This window comes from Miniopterus schreibersii, assembly GCF_964146895.1.
Source record: "Miniopterus schreibersii genome assembly, chromosome: 15".
NCBI lineage: Eukaryota > Metazoa > Chordata > Mammalia > Chiroptera > Miniopteridae > Miniopterus > Miniopterus schreibersii.
Genome location: NC_138115.1, coordinates 20365583 through 20383316, shown reverse-complemented (window position 1 = coordinate 20383316; position 17734 = coordinate 20365583). Strand labels below are relative to the sequence as shown.

Here is a 17734-nt window from a genome sequence, read left to right as displayed (position 1 = left end):
TGGTTTGATTCCTGGCTGTCTTTCCCCAACATTCAGGAGGCATTTATTTATTAAGGGTCTAATACAAAAGCGGATGTGGTACTTTTTATCCATTTACCGCCTGCAGGCTGAGAAGGGGGGGGGGGGGGGGGGGGGGAGCTGTCTGGCGCGTGCGCAGTAACAGCATCTCCCGCCGTACTCCGCCCACGTACTACAACTCCCGGCAGGCTCCGCGCAGGCCGCGGCCGGCGTCGTCGCGGTCTGCTGTCGTGGCGCAGCAGCGCGGGGAATTTCGAGTGGCGGTGGAGCGCGGGAGGCCAGTGGGCTGAGGAGCCCCCAGCGTCCTTTGGAGAGGCCATGGACTCCCTAGTCGAGCCTCGGTGGCCTCCGGGCCTGGAAGTCATGAAGGTGAGAGCTTCGGGGAGGTTGGGGGCGCCCGGGTGTCAGCCGGCGGCCAGCCCCGTCGTGAGAGGACCAGGCGCGAGCGGCCACCTTGGGCCGGGTGCCCGGCTCCGCTCTGCCATTTGCCCTCTGCGGGGCTCTGGGCCTCAGTTTCCTGGGGACAGGCCTCGGCCCCTTTTGGTGAGCTGAGGTTGGCGGTCTCAAGGAACCGGGCATGCTGCCTGCAGTTCAGCCACAGCAATAGCTGTGACCTCCAGAAAATGGTTACGCTCAACAGCGAAAACCACCGCTACCGCTCACGCTTCGCGGGGGTTTGCTATGTGCTCAGCATTATGTAAACTCTCGCAGGATCTTAGTTGAGAATTTCCCAAGTGACACTCGACATGATTTTGGGTAGACCTTGTATCAAGAACCATTTACTTAATCACGTAGCGAAGCAGCTGGCCCCTTTTACATTCTAATTTGTTCTAATTACCCTCAAGAAGCCTAGTTCTGGTTTACCCTGACTCCTTCCTCATGCGTCCTAACTCCTAACAGTTGTGCACGTCTCTCTTTTCAACAGAGAGATCGGGACTCAGGCTCGGTACCAGCCAGCCTTTCATTTAATTGAATTATTTCGCTTAAATGGCATTGATTTTGTGGCTACCTGGTTTTTGCCAAGGCGTTTCAGTCTCTACTTACAGTAGTGGTGAGCCCAGGATTCCTGATGTATTTGGTCAAGAGCAAATACATTTTGCTGTGCTAACTAAGAATCTGTCACTTGGTTTTTCTGTTTGTGGGCAAGGTCACTTTCTCATGCTCTTCCTCAGCTTTATAAACTTGGGGATTACGGTATCTGCCCCCCTGACTCTTAAAGCTGACTCTGAGAATTACTCGAAGGGACTTGTGGGAGGTTAAAGTAAGTGTGAGCCTTATTCTTCCTGTCATCATCTGTGTCATCCCCATGGTGAATGCTGGCATTGTGGAAAGGACCCAGGAAGCTGTGGTTTTGAAGTTGTGGTGGCCTTGGCACCAGGGTACAGTGGAGAAGAGCATAGATTTGAATTCCGATGATCTTGGGTCAAATCTGGCCTCTGCTTCTCATTTAACTGTGTGACCTTGAGTTAGTTACTAAAAACTCTGAACCTGAACTTCCTCAACTATAAACTGGAGGCAAAAACAAACAGTTTATAAGGTTGGTTAAATGAGTTGATGTGTGTGATAGGGATCCTGTCTGACTTACTCACTGTACTTAATGTGTGGTGCATAGTGGGTGCTCAAAATTATTTGCCAGTTGATTGAAGGTATCTGGAAGTTTAGCATTCAGTTGACTATCTTATTATTAGCACTTAACGTATGTTAACTTTTCAACCCCTTTTTATTTATTGTTGTGAAGATTGAATTAGATAAAGGAAGTGAAAGCTCTGTAATTTGCAAAGCTACCTGTTTGTAGATTTAAGCATATTTTATATATTACTACAACTTCCACAGTGTTCTTTAGAGGCAGGTTCCCTGTCTTCTGTGGCTTTGCTGTTGCACCACAGCACTGAATTGAGGGTGTTCAGTGATAGACTTGATTGAGCCCATGTTAGAGTCGTGAAATCTTAAGGTTGGGAATCCCTATTTTAATCCCTTTTATAATGTATTCTGCCAATTTCTTATCTCGTTTTTGCTTGAACTCCTCCAGGGACAAAGAATGAGCTGCTCCCAGAAGTAGCTCTTTTTGAAGTTCTTTCTTATATTGAATCTAGGATCCATGGAAAGACTTTGGTAACTGGATTATTTATAAAATTTTTGTCCGTATGTGTTCTTTTCTGAGAAGAGAGCCCATGGTTTTAATATATTCTTCAAAGGGATCTGCGACCCCAAAAAGTTAAGAACCTTTGCTCTGATTATTGTCTTTTCACCAATTCTCTAATTCCCCCTTCTACTTTCACTAAGTTAAAGAAATCCTGGGATATCCATTTGACTATTCTCTATTTGGGTCAAGGCACATGTGGTGTGCATGCTACTCACTTGAAATGGCATGACTGGAAATTCATACAAGAATGTTACAGTTTGTTTGATGTGGTGTCACCTTTCACAGATCTTGCTCAGCAGACCTGTCCGAACAACAACTCCACTAAAAGAGGCTGGTTATATAGAAGAAAGTACAGTAGACTAGATGCCAGGGCCCTGTCTTCCAGTTCTGCCTCTGCTCTTAATCCATTTTCAACACAATCCTTTTTTGTGTCCGTGGTAGCTTACCATAAAAAAATAATGGAAGATTTTGGTATCTTAATGTTTATTTCCCTGGTTTAACCATAACAAGAATTTCTGGCTTTAACAGGTTATAAATGTATATGTATACAGTAGAAAAAAAAAGTCAGGGTAAGAGAAAGGAGTAAATGAGTTACCCATCATCCTATCATCTGACAATAACTACTGTTTTACCTTTTCTCTTATTTTCCTTCAGTTACCTTGTGTGTGCTCATGCCCACACATGCCCACAGTGTGTATATGTATTTAAAATTTGGGATCACTTTGGAGTCAACTTCTTGGGTTTGATCCAACCACTTTTTAAGCTTTATAGTCTTAGTCTGCAAAACGGGGATACATATGCTATAGACTTCCTAGGATTGCTATGGAGATTAAACTACATGGTTCTATTATTACGTAGTATTGTTGTAGGTTTGTTCTCTGATTTTTTTTTTAAAGTTTCCATTAAAAAACGAACACTTTCCTATGGCATTTTTCTTTGGAAGCAGGTTTTTTTTTGTGTGTGTTTTTTAATGACTACATAACATTTCATCATACGGACTATTAGTGACAGTCTTTTTTTGTTTATGTTTTAAAAATTTAGGTAATATGCTTACATGGTTCAAAAAATACATGAAGTGAAAAGTCAAAGTCCGCCTCCCGCTTTGCCCCTCTTTTATCCAGTTTCCTAACCTCTGCGGGCACTATTTACTCCTTTCTTGCGTGTCTTTCTATAATTTCCTCATGCCTATCTACAGGGTGAAAATAGGGTGGTTTTGCTCTCTCTCAAGCAGAAGGGAGCGTGCCGCTTGCACTGTCTCACTTCGCTTCTCTTGGCAACATTTCCTTACCAGGGCATAGCAGCGCTCCCTCTTTTTTGTCTTCTCTTAACTATCTTCTCAGTGTTTTATTGAAAGGAATAACATTTTATTTTAAATGATGTCAAGATTTTGGGTTGCAAGAATAGGTCATTTCCTGTTCGCTTGCATTCCGACTCTTCACCCCCCTCTGCTGTCCCTGGCCCCAGTCTTCCCAGGGCTCCCTCATTTTGCTGCACTGTAGAACCATGCGGAAGCCAGCAGGAGACAGGAAGCTTAGCCCTGGCTGGACTCATGCCCCATATGTGTTCCTGCCCTGGGTACAAGTTTCCTCACTTGTGAAGTAAGGGGTTTAACTAGATAATTTCTGGTGTTTGGCTTTTATATTCTCTGATTTGTTTTTTAAACTGTGTGCTGACTGGCTACTGGTACCTTTCCCCTGGCAGTGACTGTAGGCCAGGAGATGGGGCCTGAAGAGGAGGCGGTTTGGAGTACAAACGGGAAGCACTTGGGAAGTGGAGCAGGAGTAGAGTAGTCCTTTTGTGAAAGGGTGACGATATTGCATAGGAATCTGTACACTGTTAGCTTTATTTGTCTAAAGTGTCTTGGGGCCCGGCCGGGCATGGCTCAGCGGTTGAGCGTCGACCTAGGATCCAGGCGATGGGGGTTTGATTCCCGCTCAGGGCACATGCCTGGTTGTGGGCTTGATCAGTGACTTTCTTATCTTTGATGTTTCTATCTCTCTCTCTCCCCCTCCTTTCCTCTCTCTGAAATCAATAAAAATATATTTTAAAGTGTCTTGGGTAACCTGAGATTTGAATATGTGAGTCACTTGGGGGAAGTTTTTCTGTTTGTTAAGATCCCCTGCAGTTTGTTTATGTGGAGTTTGCATATTTGACAAAGAAGTATTATTAAATTATTTTTTTAGGGGATGGAGAAAGAGTTCTGTGCCAGACTTCCCAGTCTTGGTGTCTCTCTGATATATATATATATATATTTATGTGTGTGTGTGTTTGCATTGCAGACAGTAGATGACTTGCTGCGGTGTGGCATTTGCTTTGAGTATTTCAACATTGCCATGATGATTCCTCAGTGTTCACATAACTGTAAGTATGCACTGCTTCTTCGAATTAGTAAAAATGTGATTTTTATATAAGGTAGTATTAATTTAACACACATTTATTTCTCACTTTTAGCTCCATCTTTAAGTTTTCAGAAGGTCTTTTTCTACCGCTTCCTCTTGAGTATTGAAGGATTTACAAAGCCGCCTATATTTTCTACCACCTCCCTCTTGGATGTTTTTATGCTTTTTATGACATTTATGGCAATAAAGATTTTGGTCACAATATATGTATGGTTCTTTATTTGCCAAGCACTTTTAGGTGTTAAATTTCAGAATTTTTGTTTTTAGCAGGATAGCAGATAGGTGGTTCAACTAAGTAGTAGTTTGTGTAGAGTTTCAAAGTTTAAAAATCCCAGTGAGAGAATTCTGCCACTGAAGAGGTATTACAGCTTTACCACTTGCTTTGTGATGCTGGACAGACTCTTATATTGGAATCTGCTTGCACTTCTCTTTATGAGTCTAGTAAGTATTTTTTATACTTGAGGCATTTAACACATAGGGGTGAGCCTGGACTGTTCAGAAGCTGGCTATCCAGTTTATGGATTACCTAAGTTTGTTATTTTTCCTCTATTTTCAAGTTGATTTGTCTTGGAAAGTTAAAAAAAAAACCAAACCAACAAGTTTGATTTTAAAAAATGATTTTAGTGGATAGTAAGCTTTGGTGGAAACATTTCTATGGAGAAGACAGGGAATGGTCGTGGTAGCATCACGGGCATTAGAGATATACTTAGGCTTGACTCTTGACTCCCACTTACTAGGTTGATGAGTTTGCAAATGCCCAACATTTCTTCAAAGGTAAAAGTCTGGTGAGCATTTTCTACCTTAGAAGATGGTTGTGAGAATTAAATTTGCAGAGCCCAGTGTCTGGCACATTATAGGCCCTTATTAAATGTTAGTTCCCTTTCCTAGGCCAGATTCACATTAATAACCAAGATAAGTTTTGGGGATTATTTCTAAATATGTGTCTTTATTTAGGTATAATTTACATAAAATAAAATACATCCATTTTAAGTGCATAGTAAAGCGTGCAGGTGTTAGTGAGTTTTGACAAATGCGTATACCGTGTAACCACTACATTAAGCTGCTGAACATTTCTATCACCTGATTGAGTTTTCCTCATCTTAGTCAATAGGGCTGCAGGCAATCATGTGTGGGCCTGTTTCTGGACTCTTCTATTCCATTGATCTACATGTCTGTTTTTGTGCCAATACCACCTGTCTTAATTTTTGTAACTTTTAGTAAGCCTTGAAGTCAGGCATTGTAAGTATTCCAGCTTTGTTTTTCTTTATTCAAATTATTTGGGTTTCTAGTATCTTTGCATTTTATTTATTATTATTTTTTTTTGATCCTCACTTGAGGATATTTTTTTCATTGCTTTTCAGAGAGAGTGGAAGGAAGAGAGGGAGAGAAACATCAGTGTAAGAGTGACACATTGATTGGTTGCCTCCTGCAGTCGCCCCAGCCAGGGCCAGGGATTGAACCTGTAACCCAGGTATGTTCCCTTTACCAGGAATCGAACCGCAGTGCTCAGGTTGATGCTCTAACCATTGAGTTGCACCAGCCAAGGCTAATTACCACTGTTTTAAAGAGGGACCAACAATCATTTTTATTTTCCTTTTGTGGATTTTGACTCACAAAATTAATTGAGGCCTGTGTTGAAATATAAAGCACCTTAATTTCATTTTTAAAAGTGAGATAGATATGAAGTTTTCCATTTAGTGACCTTTGCTAAATTAAGAGACGGTATACTATTCTTTTAGGCAAATAATGTGTTTTTCTCTTATATGCTCAGGAGGCAGCAGTGTGGAACAAGGCAGGGAAGAGAGATAGCTATACACACAGAAGGGACATAGAATTATTCAGAGCTGCACTGTGGAAGTGCTAGAGTGCTGGTTGTTGGAAGGATAGTCTCCTCTTCTCAGCTAACTGGTCACTTAGCACTGGAACCAGAGGTAGAGGCCAGCCTTCTGAGCTTTCCAGGACCTGGATTTTTTGCTTTAGCTGGACACTTCAGAATTATTTTTGAAATGATTGACTTTCTCATAAAATCCTTAAAATCACACATAAAAAGGGTTGGTTTAAGTTTTAGAAATTTGCTTTTTTACTGCTAGGATACTGGGCTCTTGATATTTGAAAGCCAGCAGGTAGCTGTACCCTGTTTATGATTAGAAATGCCTCCTCCCTCAAGGCTTGGATATTTCTGTGAAGCTACCCTTTTTGTCATTGTTTAATTCTACCCTCCCTCCTCACACTGCTCATATTTGGGCTCTTGGGTGGAAAAACAAATTTCACAGGCAATTTAAATAAAGCCACCTAGGAATACATGGGTCTAGAGCTCTTTTAACTGCTCTGATTGAATGGAATAATATGGTTGCTTACTAGGGAATAAATTATGTTGGTCTGCAGTTCCCGGTACATATTTGGTAGTAGACTGAAATTAAGCCAAGGGCTTGATCTACTTTGGATTAACATCTGGTTCTTCATATTTCAAAACAAAACACTCAAGATTATACAAAAGAGAGAGCATTAGCCTCATTATACATACTCTGGTACCTATGATCATATTAATTATATATTAAGTAACTATAATAAATACATTTTATAAATAAATTATAAATATTTAGAATAATTAATTAGAATTATGTTAAGAACATGAGCTCTGTTACTTGCCTTTGTTACTTATTAGCTCTGTGATCTTGGGCAAGTTGGCCAACTCCTGGGCAGTATTTTCCTTCTTGTAAAATGGAACTAATATTAATAACAACCTGAGGGGTGCTGTAAGGATCAAAAGAGTTAATACATGTAATGTGCTTAAAACAGCACACAGTAAATATACAGTATTATGTTAAGCACGAGAAATTGCCAGTGTTTGTCTTTTTTTTTACATTTCCAAAATGATTTTCATATGGTTTAACCTAATAGCAAAAACATACTAAGTTTTTTAAAAGAACAGTAATATTGTTGTTCAGTCAGAATCACATATGAATGTGATTTACTGACCAAAATCCAATGAATCAGTATGACTTGGGTTAGGGCCTTGGAAACCATATTAAAATCAACAGTAATCTGCCCAGGTGACTCAGATGAGCAGCCAGGTTTGGGAATTCTTGACTTATGCTAATGCTCAGGAGACTTCTTGTTGTTTGAAGAGAGTAACTGATAGTCAAGCGCATGAGTCTGGAGTGGAATTTTGCCTCAGAATGAATCAGGATGCTGGGCTCTTTTGGTATTTGAAAGCCAGCAGGTAGCTGTATCCTGTTTGAGATTAGAAATTCCTCCTCCCCCCAAGGCTTGGATGTTTCTGTGAAGCTGCTCTTTTTGTCATTGTTTTATTCTACCCTCCCCTCCTCACACTGCTCATAGTTGAGCACTTGGGTGGAAAAGCAAACTTAAGGCGATTTAAATAAAGCCACCTAAGGATACACGTTTCATCCATATCTGATTTTGGTGATATATAGATGGGACTTTGGACTTTAGAGTTGATGCTGGAATGAGTTGAGACTTTTGGGGCTGGTGAGATGGGATGGGTGTGTTTTCCATGGGAGGACATGGATTTTTGAGGGCAAGTGGTGGAATGTATGGACTGAATTGTATTTCCCCCAAATTCGTATGTTGAAGCTGTAATTCCCACAGTGATGGTATTTGGAGATGGGACTTTTGGGAGATAATGTGCTTACATTACCCATCTGTTCTTGGCTGCTTGTCTGCTTTGTTCATTGAAGCCTTTAGCATATTAATCACAGTTGCTTTAAACTCCTGGTCTGATAATCCCAATATCCCTGCTGTATTTGACTCTGATTCTCATGCTTTCTTCAGACTGTTTTTTGCCTTTTGGTATGCCTTACAATTTTTTCCTAATAGTGGGATATGGTGTACGAGGTAAAAGGAGCTGCAGTAAATAGGCCTTTAGTAATGTGGTGAGGTGTGGGGTGTGGTGAGGTTTGTTCTGTAGTCCTATGATTAGGTCTCAGCCTTTTTAGTTGGCCTGTGCCCTTGGACTGTGCCTTTTCAGGTCCACGCACCCCCCCCACCCCAACTTCCCCAGTTGGACAGAACAGCTAGAAGAAGCTGGAATTAGTTGTTTCCCTTCCCCCAGGTCAGCTGGGCTCTGATAAAACCCTAACAGAATAGGCCCTGGTAGAATAGTTTCTCTTGAGGGCAGGCTTTGTTAAGAAGAGCACAATGCTCCAGTGTATTTCAAAATTATTACTTTCCCCTCCTCCTGCAGAAGGACTGGGGGATTTTTGTCTGATAGTCACTTTGAGAACCTGGTAGAACTCATAGTTAAAACTCACATCCTGTGAGTGCCCCCGCCCCCGCTCAATGTTTGTTGCCTTGGAGTTTTTAAACTCAGACTGTCCACACTCAACCTCCAACAATTTTTCAGTTACAGTCCAGGTTTTCCTGCCTCTGCTCTGGTTCCAGCGGAGGCTTCCCTGATTCCCATGCAAGGTTCTGGTCCTGGGTTTCTACTCTGGAAGCCGTGACTCCATATCCAGCCTGTCTGCCTCTCCAATTTGGGGGGCAGTGGTTTGCCCTCTGACTTCACTTCTCTGATGGATCTAAGAAGAGTTGTTGATTTTTTAGTTTGTATAGCGTTTTTCTTGTTGTTACGTAGAATGATGACTTCTAAGCTTCTTACATACCAGACCAGAAATCAGAAGTCCCTTTTGCTCCCAAAGAACTTAACTCTGCCGGTTTTATCTTTTTTATAAGTTGTTCTTTTGTTTTTCCTCCTGGGTGCTCATACTGAGGGTGGCACAACTTGTTCATTTACTGGATATCAGTATCTGAAGTCATACTGTCTCCTCCTCCTTTCACTAAACTGAACCCTTTTTTTAATGAAGCCCCTTCACTGGCAGAATTTGGGCTAATAGCACATTGCCTACCAGTAAGGTACCATTCTATTAGTCATACCTATTTTTTCTTTGGGAGACCATTTTGCACCGTCGTGGGTGTGAAGAATTTAGTTAATGGTGATTTCCTGCTTAAGTGGTTGGGACTTATTGCACTGTAATTGCTTCACTATTTTGTTAGTTCCTTGAGGTCAAGAACTTTGCATTATATATTGTTCTGTTCTTAGTGTTTGCCACATAGTACTTGTTAAATGTGGGGTGATGGACATCATTTATAGAGTTAAAATTATTTCAAAATTTATATTTTAGAATGTTAGTAGAGATATCTGATGTGTTTATACAGTTTCCATCCTGGGTCTTGCATGTATGTTTCCTTCATTTTACAGATGGAGGATGTGGAGAGTGATGCATGTTGCTTAGGGAGGTGTGATGTCCTGGGGACCCAGGATTATTATTTGATGTTTTTCTCTCCTAAAAATGCTATTTTGTCACATTTGCAAAAGTGCATAGGTAGAGTAGAGGTACTAGAATTTTGAAATTATAATGATATACTTTAGATGATGGAAATACCCTACAGCTTAAGTCACGTTCTATTAGAAGTCAGAGTCCTATATTATTAATGCAGCTTAACTGATTTATGTTGCATTCATGTTTTTGCAGATTGTTCTCTCTGTATAAGAAAATTTTTGTCCTATAAAACACAGTGTCCAACTTGTTGTGTGGTGAGTTCTTTCTTTTTTTGTTTTAAAAATACTTATTCTTTGGTGCAGATATTTCTGCTTCATGTGTACACAAAAGCCCCAAGGGAAGATGTGTAATTATTGAGTTAAGCTATATAAAAGACATTTTCAGAAAGGACCTCTAAAACACATAATTGGAGAACTGGGCTTCGTTCAAGTTTTTATGGGGATTTCTGATAACCTAAATGCATTTTAGGAGGAAAAACTAATTTTAAGATCAGAATGTAGTGCTCATAAAATCCTAAGACCCGTGTTTTTATGGTTTTTCGCTTTTTATTCTCACATTGGGTAGAAAATCTGATGGTAGGATTATTTACTTGCAAGTGCCTAGTGTAAGTATTTGTGCTGAAGGCAAAGATTCCTGGCCATTGGGCTGAACCCAGCCTAACTGGTCCCTTACCTTTTTCCCAAAACAAGCCTTCAGGGACAGCACTAGGAAATTTGTTGTTAGTGGTTTCTGAAGCTTTTCAAGTAGTGGAAATAGATGAAAAGGTAGGTTAAAAGGGAAAGTAAACATACGTAGGAATAAAGAAAGAAGTAAAAGAGACAGTAAAGTAACAGAAAGGACACTTATAGACTAGTTAAAGGGTTTGAGTTCTGATGCCTCTGGTAGGTGCATGGTATGAGGATGTCATTGAACTTCTCTGAGCTATTATGTAAAAACCCTGTGTAAGAAATGATAGTTTGGTTCTTGAGTCTAAGCTCTTACAACTTCAGGCACACTGTCTTTGTCAAGGTGGTGTCTCCACGGAGATGAATTGTATACCATTTATGCTACATAACTACTGGATTTACCATGTTCCTATTGCATTCCTGAAAACCAATCTTGTTTTTAAGCTCTCTTTGGACACCTAATGCCTCTCCCAGTATTCACTTAAAGGAGCCTCTCTTCTGTCTTCAGGAGAAATTTTTGGCAAAGCTGAGTGCTGGCATTCTTGCTCATAATTAGGTTTTACCTTAGTACAGAGTATATATGATTTTACCACATGCTTTGGAAAGCTTTTCTCAGACTTCCAGTTGGCTGATAGTGATTCAGTGTCTTTAAATGCCATATTAGTATGAGACAAATAAACTTTATTTTGAGGCTTTCCTGGAAGACTAAATGGGATGGGGAGTCTCAAGAGGATGGGTCACACATTTGCAAAAACAAAACTATGACAAGTAAATTATTGTTTTCATCTGTTGTTTTTCTTTTCTAGACAGTCACAGAGCCAGACCTGAAAAATAACCGCGTATTAGATGAACTGGTAAAAAGCTTGAATTTTGCACGGTATGATTTAATTTTGTGACTAACCACTAACTACTTTTGTCTTTCATATGTGTCCCCTCTTTACTCTGCACTTTTGGGGATTAGGTAATGCAGGGTTGCATATTTGGGGTAAAGAAGGGAAGCAGCAACAGTTATTAATCACACATGGACAATTCAGTGGTAATGGGATTTTCTCCCTTTACTTAACAGAAATCTACCTGTTATGAAAAACAAGAGTTAAAATGCAGATTTGAGCATGCGCTTACTTTTGGGTACTACAAAGATACTCCAGCTTTAATTTTTATTTTTCCTGCCCCAGCTTTAGAGTCAACCATTTTCCCAAGAAGCCCTAGTTCCTTTTATTGGAAAATGGTGTTTAGAAATTAGGATCCGGAATGGGCTGTGTGCTTTGTTACTGGGGTATTATTGCTTCTAGGCCCTCTCTGTGGACAGAGATGGGGGACATGTGCATGTATATTTATGTGTTTACTAATCCATGTATACACATACATCTATAATTGTTTCTGTGTCCATTATGTATTAATCCATTCAGTCTTAACCTGATTTACTTAGCATGTATAAAAGACATGATGTACCACTTGAAATATGTAGTAGCCACTTTTTTAAACTCAGAAATGTAGCTTTTCTTTTTACCTGTCAAATGCGTGATGGTGAAGGTTGAGTGGTCACCCAAAGGGATATAAAAAGTCATGTTTTACCAAACGGTATCTTGAATTATTTTTCATCATGCAAGTCAAGCAGAAATTTTTATTGGGAATATACTGTGTTTAGTTAATGGCTAGGTGTCCAGGTACTTAAGTGTATAACTTCCAGGCTTTTTGGAGCATTCTTGGAGGTACATTACATTGCTTCTAGAAGTGTAAAGAGACTTGTTCCAATAGAGCTGCACAGTTACTGATCCTAAAAAATGATCAAATGTAGTATTCTGAACTTACCTAATATGACATTCTATAAATTGGCTGGTCAGTTATTTCCTGATGTAAAGTCATAAAAAGTTGGTATGCTTTCCTAAATTAAGAAACTGAGATTCTCTGATTCTCATAATTAAATTTATTGCTTTTTTTATTTTAAAAGTCTTAACACCAGTTAGTCTTTCAGTCAGTTAGATTTTGAAGTCTTGAAAAAAGATGGGGTCATGTCTTTGGAAAGAAACAGTAAAACTGTATCTCAAGGCTTATTTTTTTTCTTCAGGTGGTACTGAAAACATAACCTCCCTGCTAGGAAAAAGGGAGTGTTACAAAGAATAGCATCTGTTTCTGGAAGAGAAGCAATCAGTATCTTTGGGTTCACTGACCTTTTGGTAACTTAAAGGGAGGCCTTGGAATGATTGAACTCTCCCCTTCCTCCCTCCCTCCTAAAAGGAATGGGCTATTTGATTGTTCATTACAGTGGGGGGTGGAGGGGTGGAGTGGGAAGTGTTCTCTGTATACTTGGGGTGGATTTTATCATTTGCTTCTCCCTTTGTTTGCCTTCTTGGAATTGCCTTATGGTAAACATGCCTTGACATTTGTCATGTCTAAAGTGCTGTGTTATCTCATTTGCAAAATTAGGAATGAAATTCAAGCTAATCAATTTCATTACTTGTTTAAAATCCAGTTTGAGATTGACGAGGGAAGAGGTTTAATTTTATGACAAAATGGAAGATATTTATATTGTTTGTTGATTTTGTTTCTTCCTGTCTTTTCATTGCCATTTTATGACATGATTTTTAAAACTTGAATACTCTAAATGGAATAACAAAAGGGTATTGGAAATAATTCTAGAGGTTTTCAGACATAGGCTGACATGCACGTCTTACATTTTCTTCTAACTTTTGCCTTTTGTTTTTAAAGAACAATGTTGTTTTTTTCTCGACTCAGTCTTTTTTAAAATAATGTTCGTAAGAAACTGTAGTGTCAAAACAAAATTTAATTAAAATATGTTTGTCTTAGTGGATGTCATTCTTGATCTAAGTAAGAAAATATTGTTTCTGTATTTTTATAGCAGCCAGTCTACATCTCTGTCATTACTTTTATGACTTGAGAGTGCAGAGCATAATTTAATACTTTGGTTTGTTCACCATTGAAGTATGAATCTTTCTCCGTGTATTTATTCCACATTTAAGAAGTTAAACATTTTAGATCATTGTAATAGATAATTCCCTTAGTACTTCACAAGAGTATGGAGAATATAATTTCACCTTTTCTTATGGTATAGTTTAAAGCATACTGGCTTCAGATTCAGGCAGAAGTAGCTTCCAGTCTTGGCCCTCCTAGTTCTGATATGAATGTGATCAAGATGTTAAACCTCTTTGGCCTCTGTTCCACATCTGAAAAATGGGAACAATATTGTTGATACATTGAGGGATTGTTGTAAGGATTAGAAATGAAGAGTTATACTAAAAGATACCCAGTATAATACCTGGAACAAAGGAACCTACAAACAGATCCCTATTATCATTATCATATATTTTATCTATATTTATATCTTGCTGCCCTATTATATGTTGATGCCCTAAGGTACTAAGAATTTGTGCTTCGGTGGGCCTCTGCTGGTTTAACCAAATGTCCTAGGTTGCTGTTTGCATGTTTCAGATCAGAACAAGCACTTGCAGGGAGTTTCACTAGTTGCTGAAGTCCATGGACTTGAGGGCATGGATTTTAGGTCTGCCCCCGTCCACCCAGACACCTATTTTGACTCTTGAGTCTTCTTAGCTGCATTCTGAAGAGGTAAGGTTATTGTAGAGCTAACCAATGGGCAAGATTTAATGTTCTAAAGTCCATAATTTGCCCCCTAAAATATATGCATGTTTATGATGAATGCCTTTAGGCATTGTAATACCAACTCACTTTAATATACATTCATAGAGTGATGGAAATTATAGGAAAAATTACCAATTTAATTTAACTCTAAATATCAATTTTGGATTAATGTTTTTACATAACTCATTTAAAAATATTTTTAAAAGCTTTACTGAGATATAATTAACATACAATAAGCTGTACATATTTAAAGTGTACAATTGAGTAAGCCTTGACGTGTTCATATGAAATTAACACAACCAAGGTAATGAACCTACCCATCACTCACAAGTTTCTTTGTGCCTCTTTGTGATCCCCTCTCCTGACCCTTACAACTCTGTTCCCAAGTAAACACTAATCTGCTGTAAACACTATAGTTTGCATTTTCTAGGGTTTTATAAAAATAGAATCACATATCATAATTTTGTATATGTTGCAAGGTATCTACTGTCCATTTGTTCTTTGTTTTGAAAATATTATTCCTCCTTTTCTGCCCTTTTGTTGATATTATTTTTATTATTTTATCTCCTTTGTTAGTATTTGCATTATACTTCTTAGTGTCACTTAAGTGATTACCCAAGAAATTAACATATTATAGTGTACCACAAATTAGTACTCTTATCATGTCATGAACAATGTGAGAATATTACATTTGCGTGATTTAATCCCCCCTTTTTGCTATGTTGTGAGAGATCTTATTTCCATACATGTTAAAAATCCCACAAGACATTGTTAGTGTTGTTTTCAAAACAGTCAATAGTCTTGTACTTAGCCATATATTTACCTTTTCTGGAACTGTTGATTTTTGCTGATATGTTTGTGCTTTCATATAGAATTATTTTCCTCCATCCTGAAGATTTCTTGTGGTATTTCTTGCCTACTGGTGAGGAATTTTCTTAGCTCTTATTTGCTTTAAAATGTCTTTATTTTTATTTCATTTTGGATGAATATTTGCAATGGAAATAGAATTCTTGGCAGTTTCATTTTTGTTCTGTACTTTAAAGATGCCATTCTATTATCTTTTTGCTTCCATAGTTCTATGAGTCTGTCTCTGTTTTGCTTGTTAGTTCATTTTGTTTATTAGATTCCACATATGAGTGAAATCATATGGTACTTCTCTTTCTCTGACTGGCTTATTTCACTTAGCATGATTCTCTTCAGGTCTATCCATGCTGTCTCAAAGGTTAAAATTTCCTTTTTTTTTTTTTTTTTTACGGGCAAGTAGTATTCCATTGTGCAAATGTACCACAGCTTTTTTATCTACTCATCTATTGATGGGCACTTGGGCTGCTTCCAAATCTTGGCTATTGTAAATAATGCTGCAGTGAACTTAGATAGGGGTGCATGTATTCTTTTGAATTAGTGTTTTGGGTTTCTTGGGATATATTCCAGAACATTTGGGAATCACTGGGTCATAAGGCAGTTCCGTTTATTATTTTTTGAGGTAACTCCATACTGAGGAAGCAATGATATTTCTTACTGTTGTTCTCTTAGATCAGTGGTTCTTACCTGAGAGTGATTTTGCCTTCCTTTTAGCCCCTCCCCGAGGGAACGTTTGGTAATGTCTGCATGTATTTTGGTTTTCTCAACCTGTTTGGGAGGAAGGAATGCTACTGACATTTGGTGGGTGCTGTAGTTGCTTCTAAGCTTCTTACAATGCACAGAACAGTTCCTTTCAACAGGAAATTACCTGACTCGAAGTATCAATAGTGCCAAAATTGAGAAACTATGTTATTTTTTTGTAAGTTACTTGCAAGACTTACTCTTTATTTTTCATTTTTCAGCGGTTTGATTATGATAGGCCTTTGTCCTTCCTGGGGTGGATTTTAATTCCTTCTTACAGTACACTGTCTTTGTATCCATTTGTTTATGTTTTCATTTTTTTCCTTCAACACACTCGTCATGGTTACTTTGAAGCTGTTATCTTCTAATGCTCCTCTGGATGACTTCTGGGTCTGCTTCCATTGACGATTTTTTCCCTTGATTATTGGCTACTTTTCTTGCTTTGCATGTCTAGTAATTTTTAATTGTGTTAAACATTGTGGGTGAAAATATGATAGTGACTCTAAGTTACCTTTCTTTGAAAGATGCTGAATTTTGTTCTGATAGGCAGTTAAATTACCAGCTCTTCACTTTTATCTTGTCTGTGACTGGGTTAGTGTTTTGTTAGGTTTGGTCTATTTTAGTTTTATTTATATTTCTAGGGAGTGGTCATTCTTCCTAAGGTGTGGCCTTCGTGGGCTTACAACTGAATGTCTGAGGTCTTGCACCAAGGTCTCTCAGCTTTGGCTGGGCTCAAACTCCCAACAGCTTTCTAGCACTGACCTTTGGAATCTCAGCTTCCCGGCATCTGTTTCCTGCCAGGTTTCCTGGTTTCGTCTTAGGCTTATGCAGCCTTGGAGATAATCAGGAATTGATAGATTTTCTAGGCAGACTTCTAGGGTTCCCTTTCCATGGCTAACCCCTATCCAGCATCCTGTCCCTCTAACCCTAGGCACCTTTTCCTAGAACTCTGGTCTCTGTTCCTTCTACCCAGTGAGATCACTGTTTTGATTTTAGGTTAATATACAACTCCCAGAAAATGCTTCTAGGGGAAATCCTTAGGGAAATATTGAATCACCTCATGATTCTTTTCTCTCAGGGATCATAGCCTTATCTTGAGTATAGCTCATGCTTACAAACAGTTGTTTTATGTATTTTGTCCTGATTTAAAAATTATTTGTGATTGGAGATTAATTCTCAAACTAGCTATTTTCCATCACCAGAATCTGAAGTCTCAGTTTTTTTATAGACAGATTAACTAAAATAAATATTTATTTTATTTATTTTGTATTTATTTTATTTGTATTTATTTTTTGTATTTATTTTATTCTAGAAGAAACATTTTGGTTTGGTTGTCATTATGGAGTAAGTACTATATTTCATAGAATTGAGTGTTAATTGGGAAGACAGCTTATGTTAGTTAAATTATTATACATTATTTGGTTTCTTAATTATCCATTGTGTTTTTTGTGCTTAAAGGAATCATTTGTTGCAGTTTGCCTTAGAGTCACCACCCATTTCTCCTGCTTCCTCCTCTTCAAGAAACCTTGCTGCCAAAGTACACACTCCTCAAAGTACACACAGACAGTCTTTAAAGCAAGGAAGCAGGTTAATGGAGAATTTCCTGATTAGAGAAGCTGGTGGTTCTACATCAGAGTTGTTGATAAATGAGAATGAAAGCAAACTCAGCCTTCAAAAAGAGGTGAGCACTTCTGCAAAGACCAAAGAGACACCTTCTTTAGAAAAGACACCTTCAGGCATCTCGGATGCTGATGTTCCTGAGGCACCCTCTACATCAACTTTGAAACAGGTTCCTAAAGGTAGGAAATTATTTTCACGTGTTTATTTTCTTACTTAGTGCGGATCTTCTCATCCCAAAGGACTTAAGAATAAATAAGCAGCATTTTTGAGGGGGGAAGAATTTGAGAAAGGGCAAACCAGATCTCACCTTATATTAATCTCAGAGATCGATGTAGGCAGTGCTTCAAGATGTGTGTGTTCTGTTTC

The 17734-nt window shown here is 38.7% G+C and overlaps 1 protein-coding gene across 5 annotated transcripts in view; it reads left to right on the top strand.

Annotated features, from left to right (window-relative positions):
- The first annotated feature begins 241 nt into the window (after positions 1 to 241).
- The window catches only part of RAD18 (RAD18 E3 ubiquitin protein ligase), a 77421-nt gene continuing 59928 nt past the window's right edge, over positions 242 to 17734 (top strand). For 3 of the 5 annotated variants that reach the window (XR_014000443.1, XM_081160676.1, XM_081160677.1), the window contains exons 1-5: positions 242 to 387; positions 4441 to 4522; positions 10056 to 10117; positions 11335 to 11405; positions 17207 to 17547. Coding sequence is in view for 4 of the 5 variants with exons in the window: in XM_081160676.1 (XP_081016802.1) it covers positions 337 to 387; positions 4441 to 4522; positions 10056 to 10117; positions 11335 to 11405; positions 17207 to 17547 (607 nt within the window). In the remaining variant the exon portion in view is untranslated. Of the gene's footprint in view, positions 388 to 4440; positions 4523 to 10055; positions 10118 to 11334; positions 11406 to 17206; positions 17548 to 17734 lie in introns of those variants that run through there. The other 2 variants (XM_081160678.1, XM_081160679.1) reach the window with 2 other exon arrangements.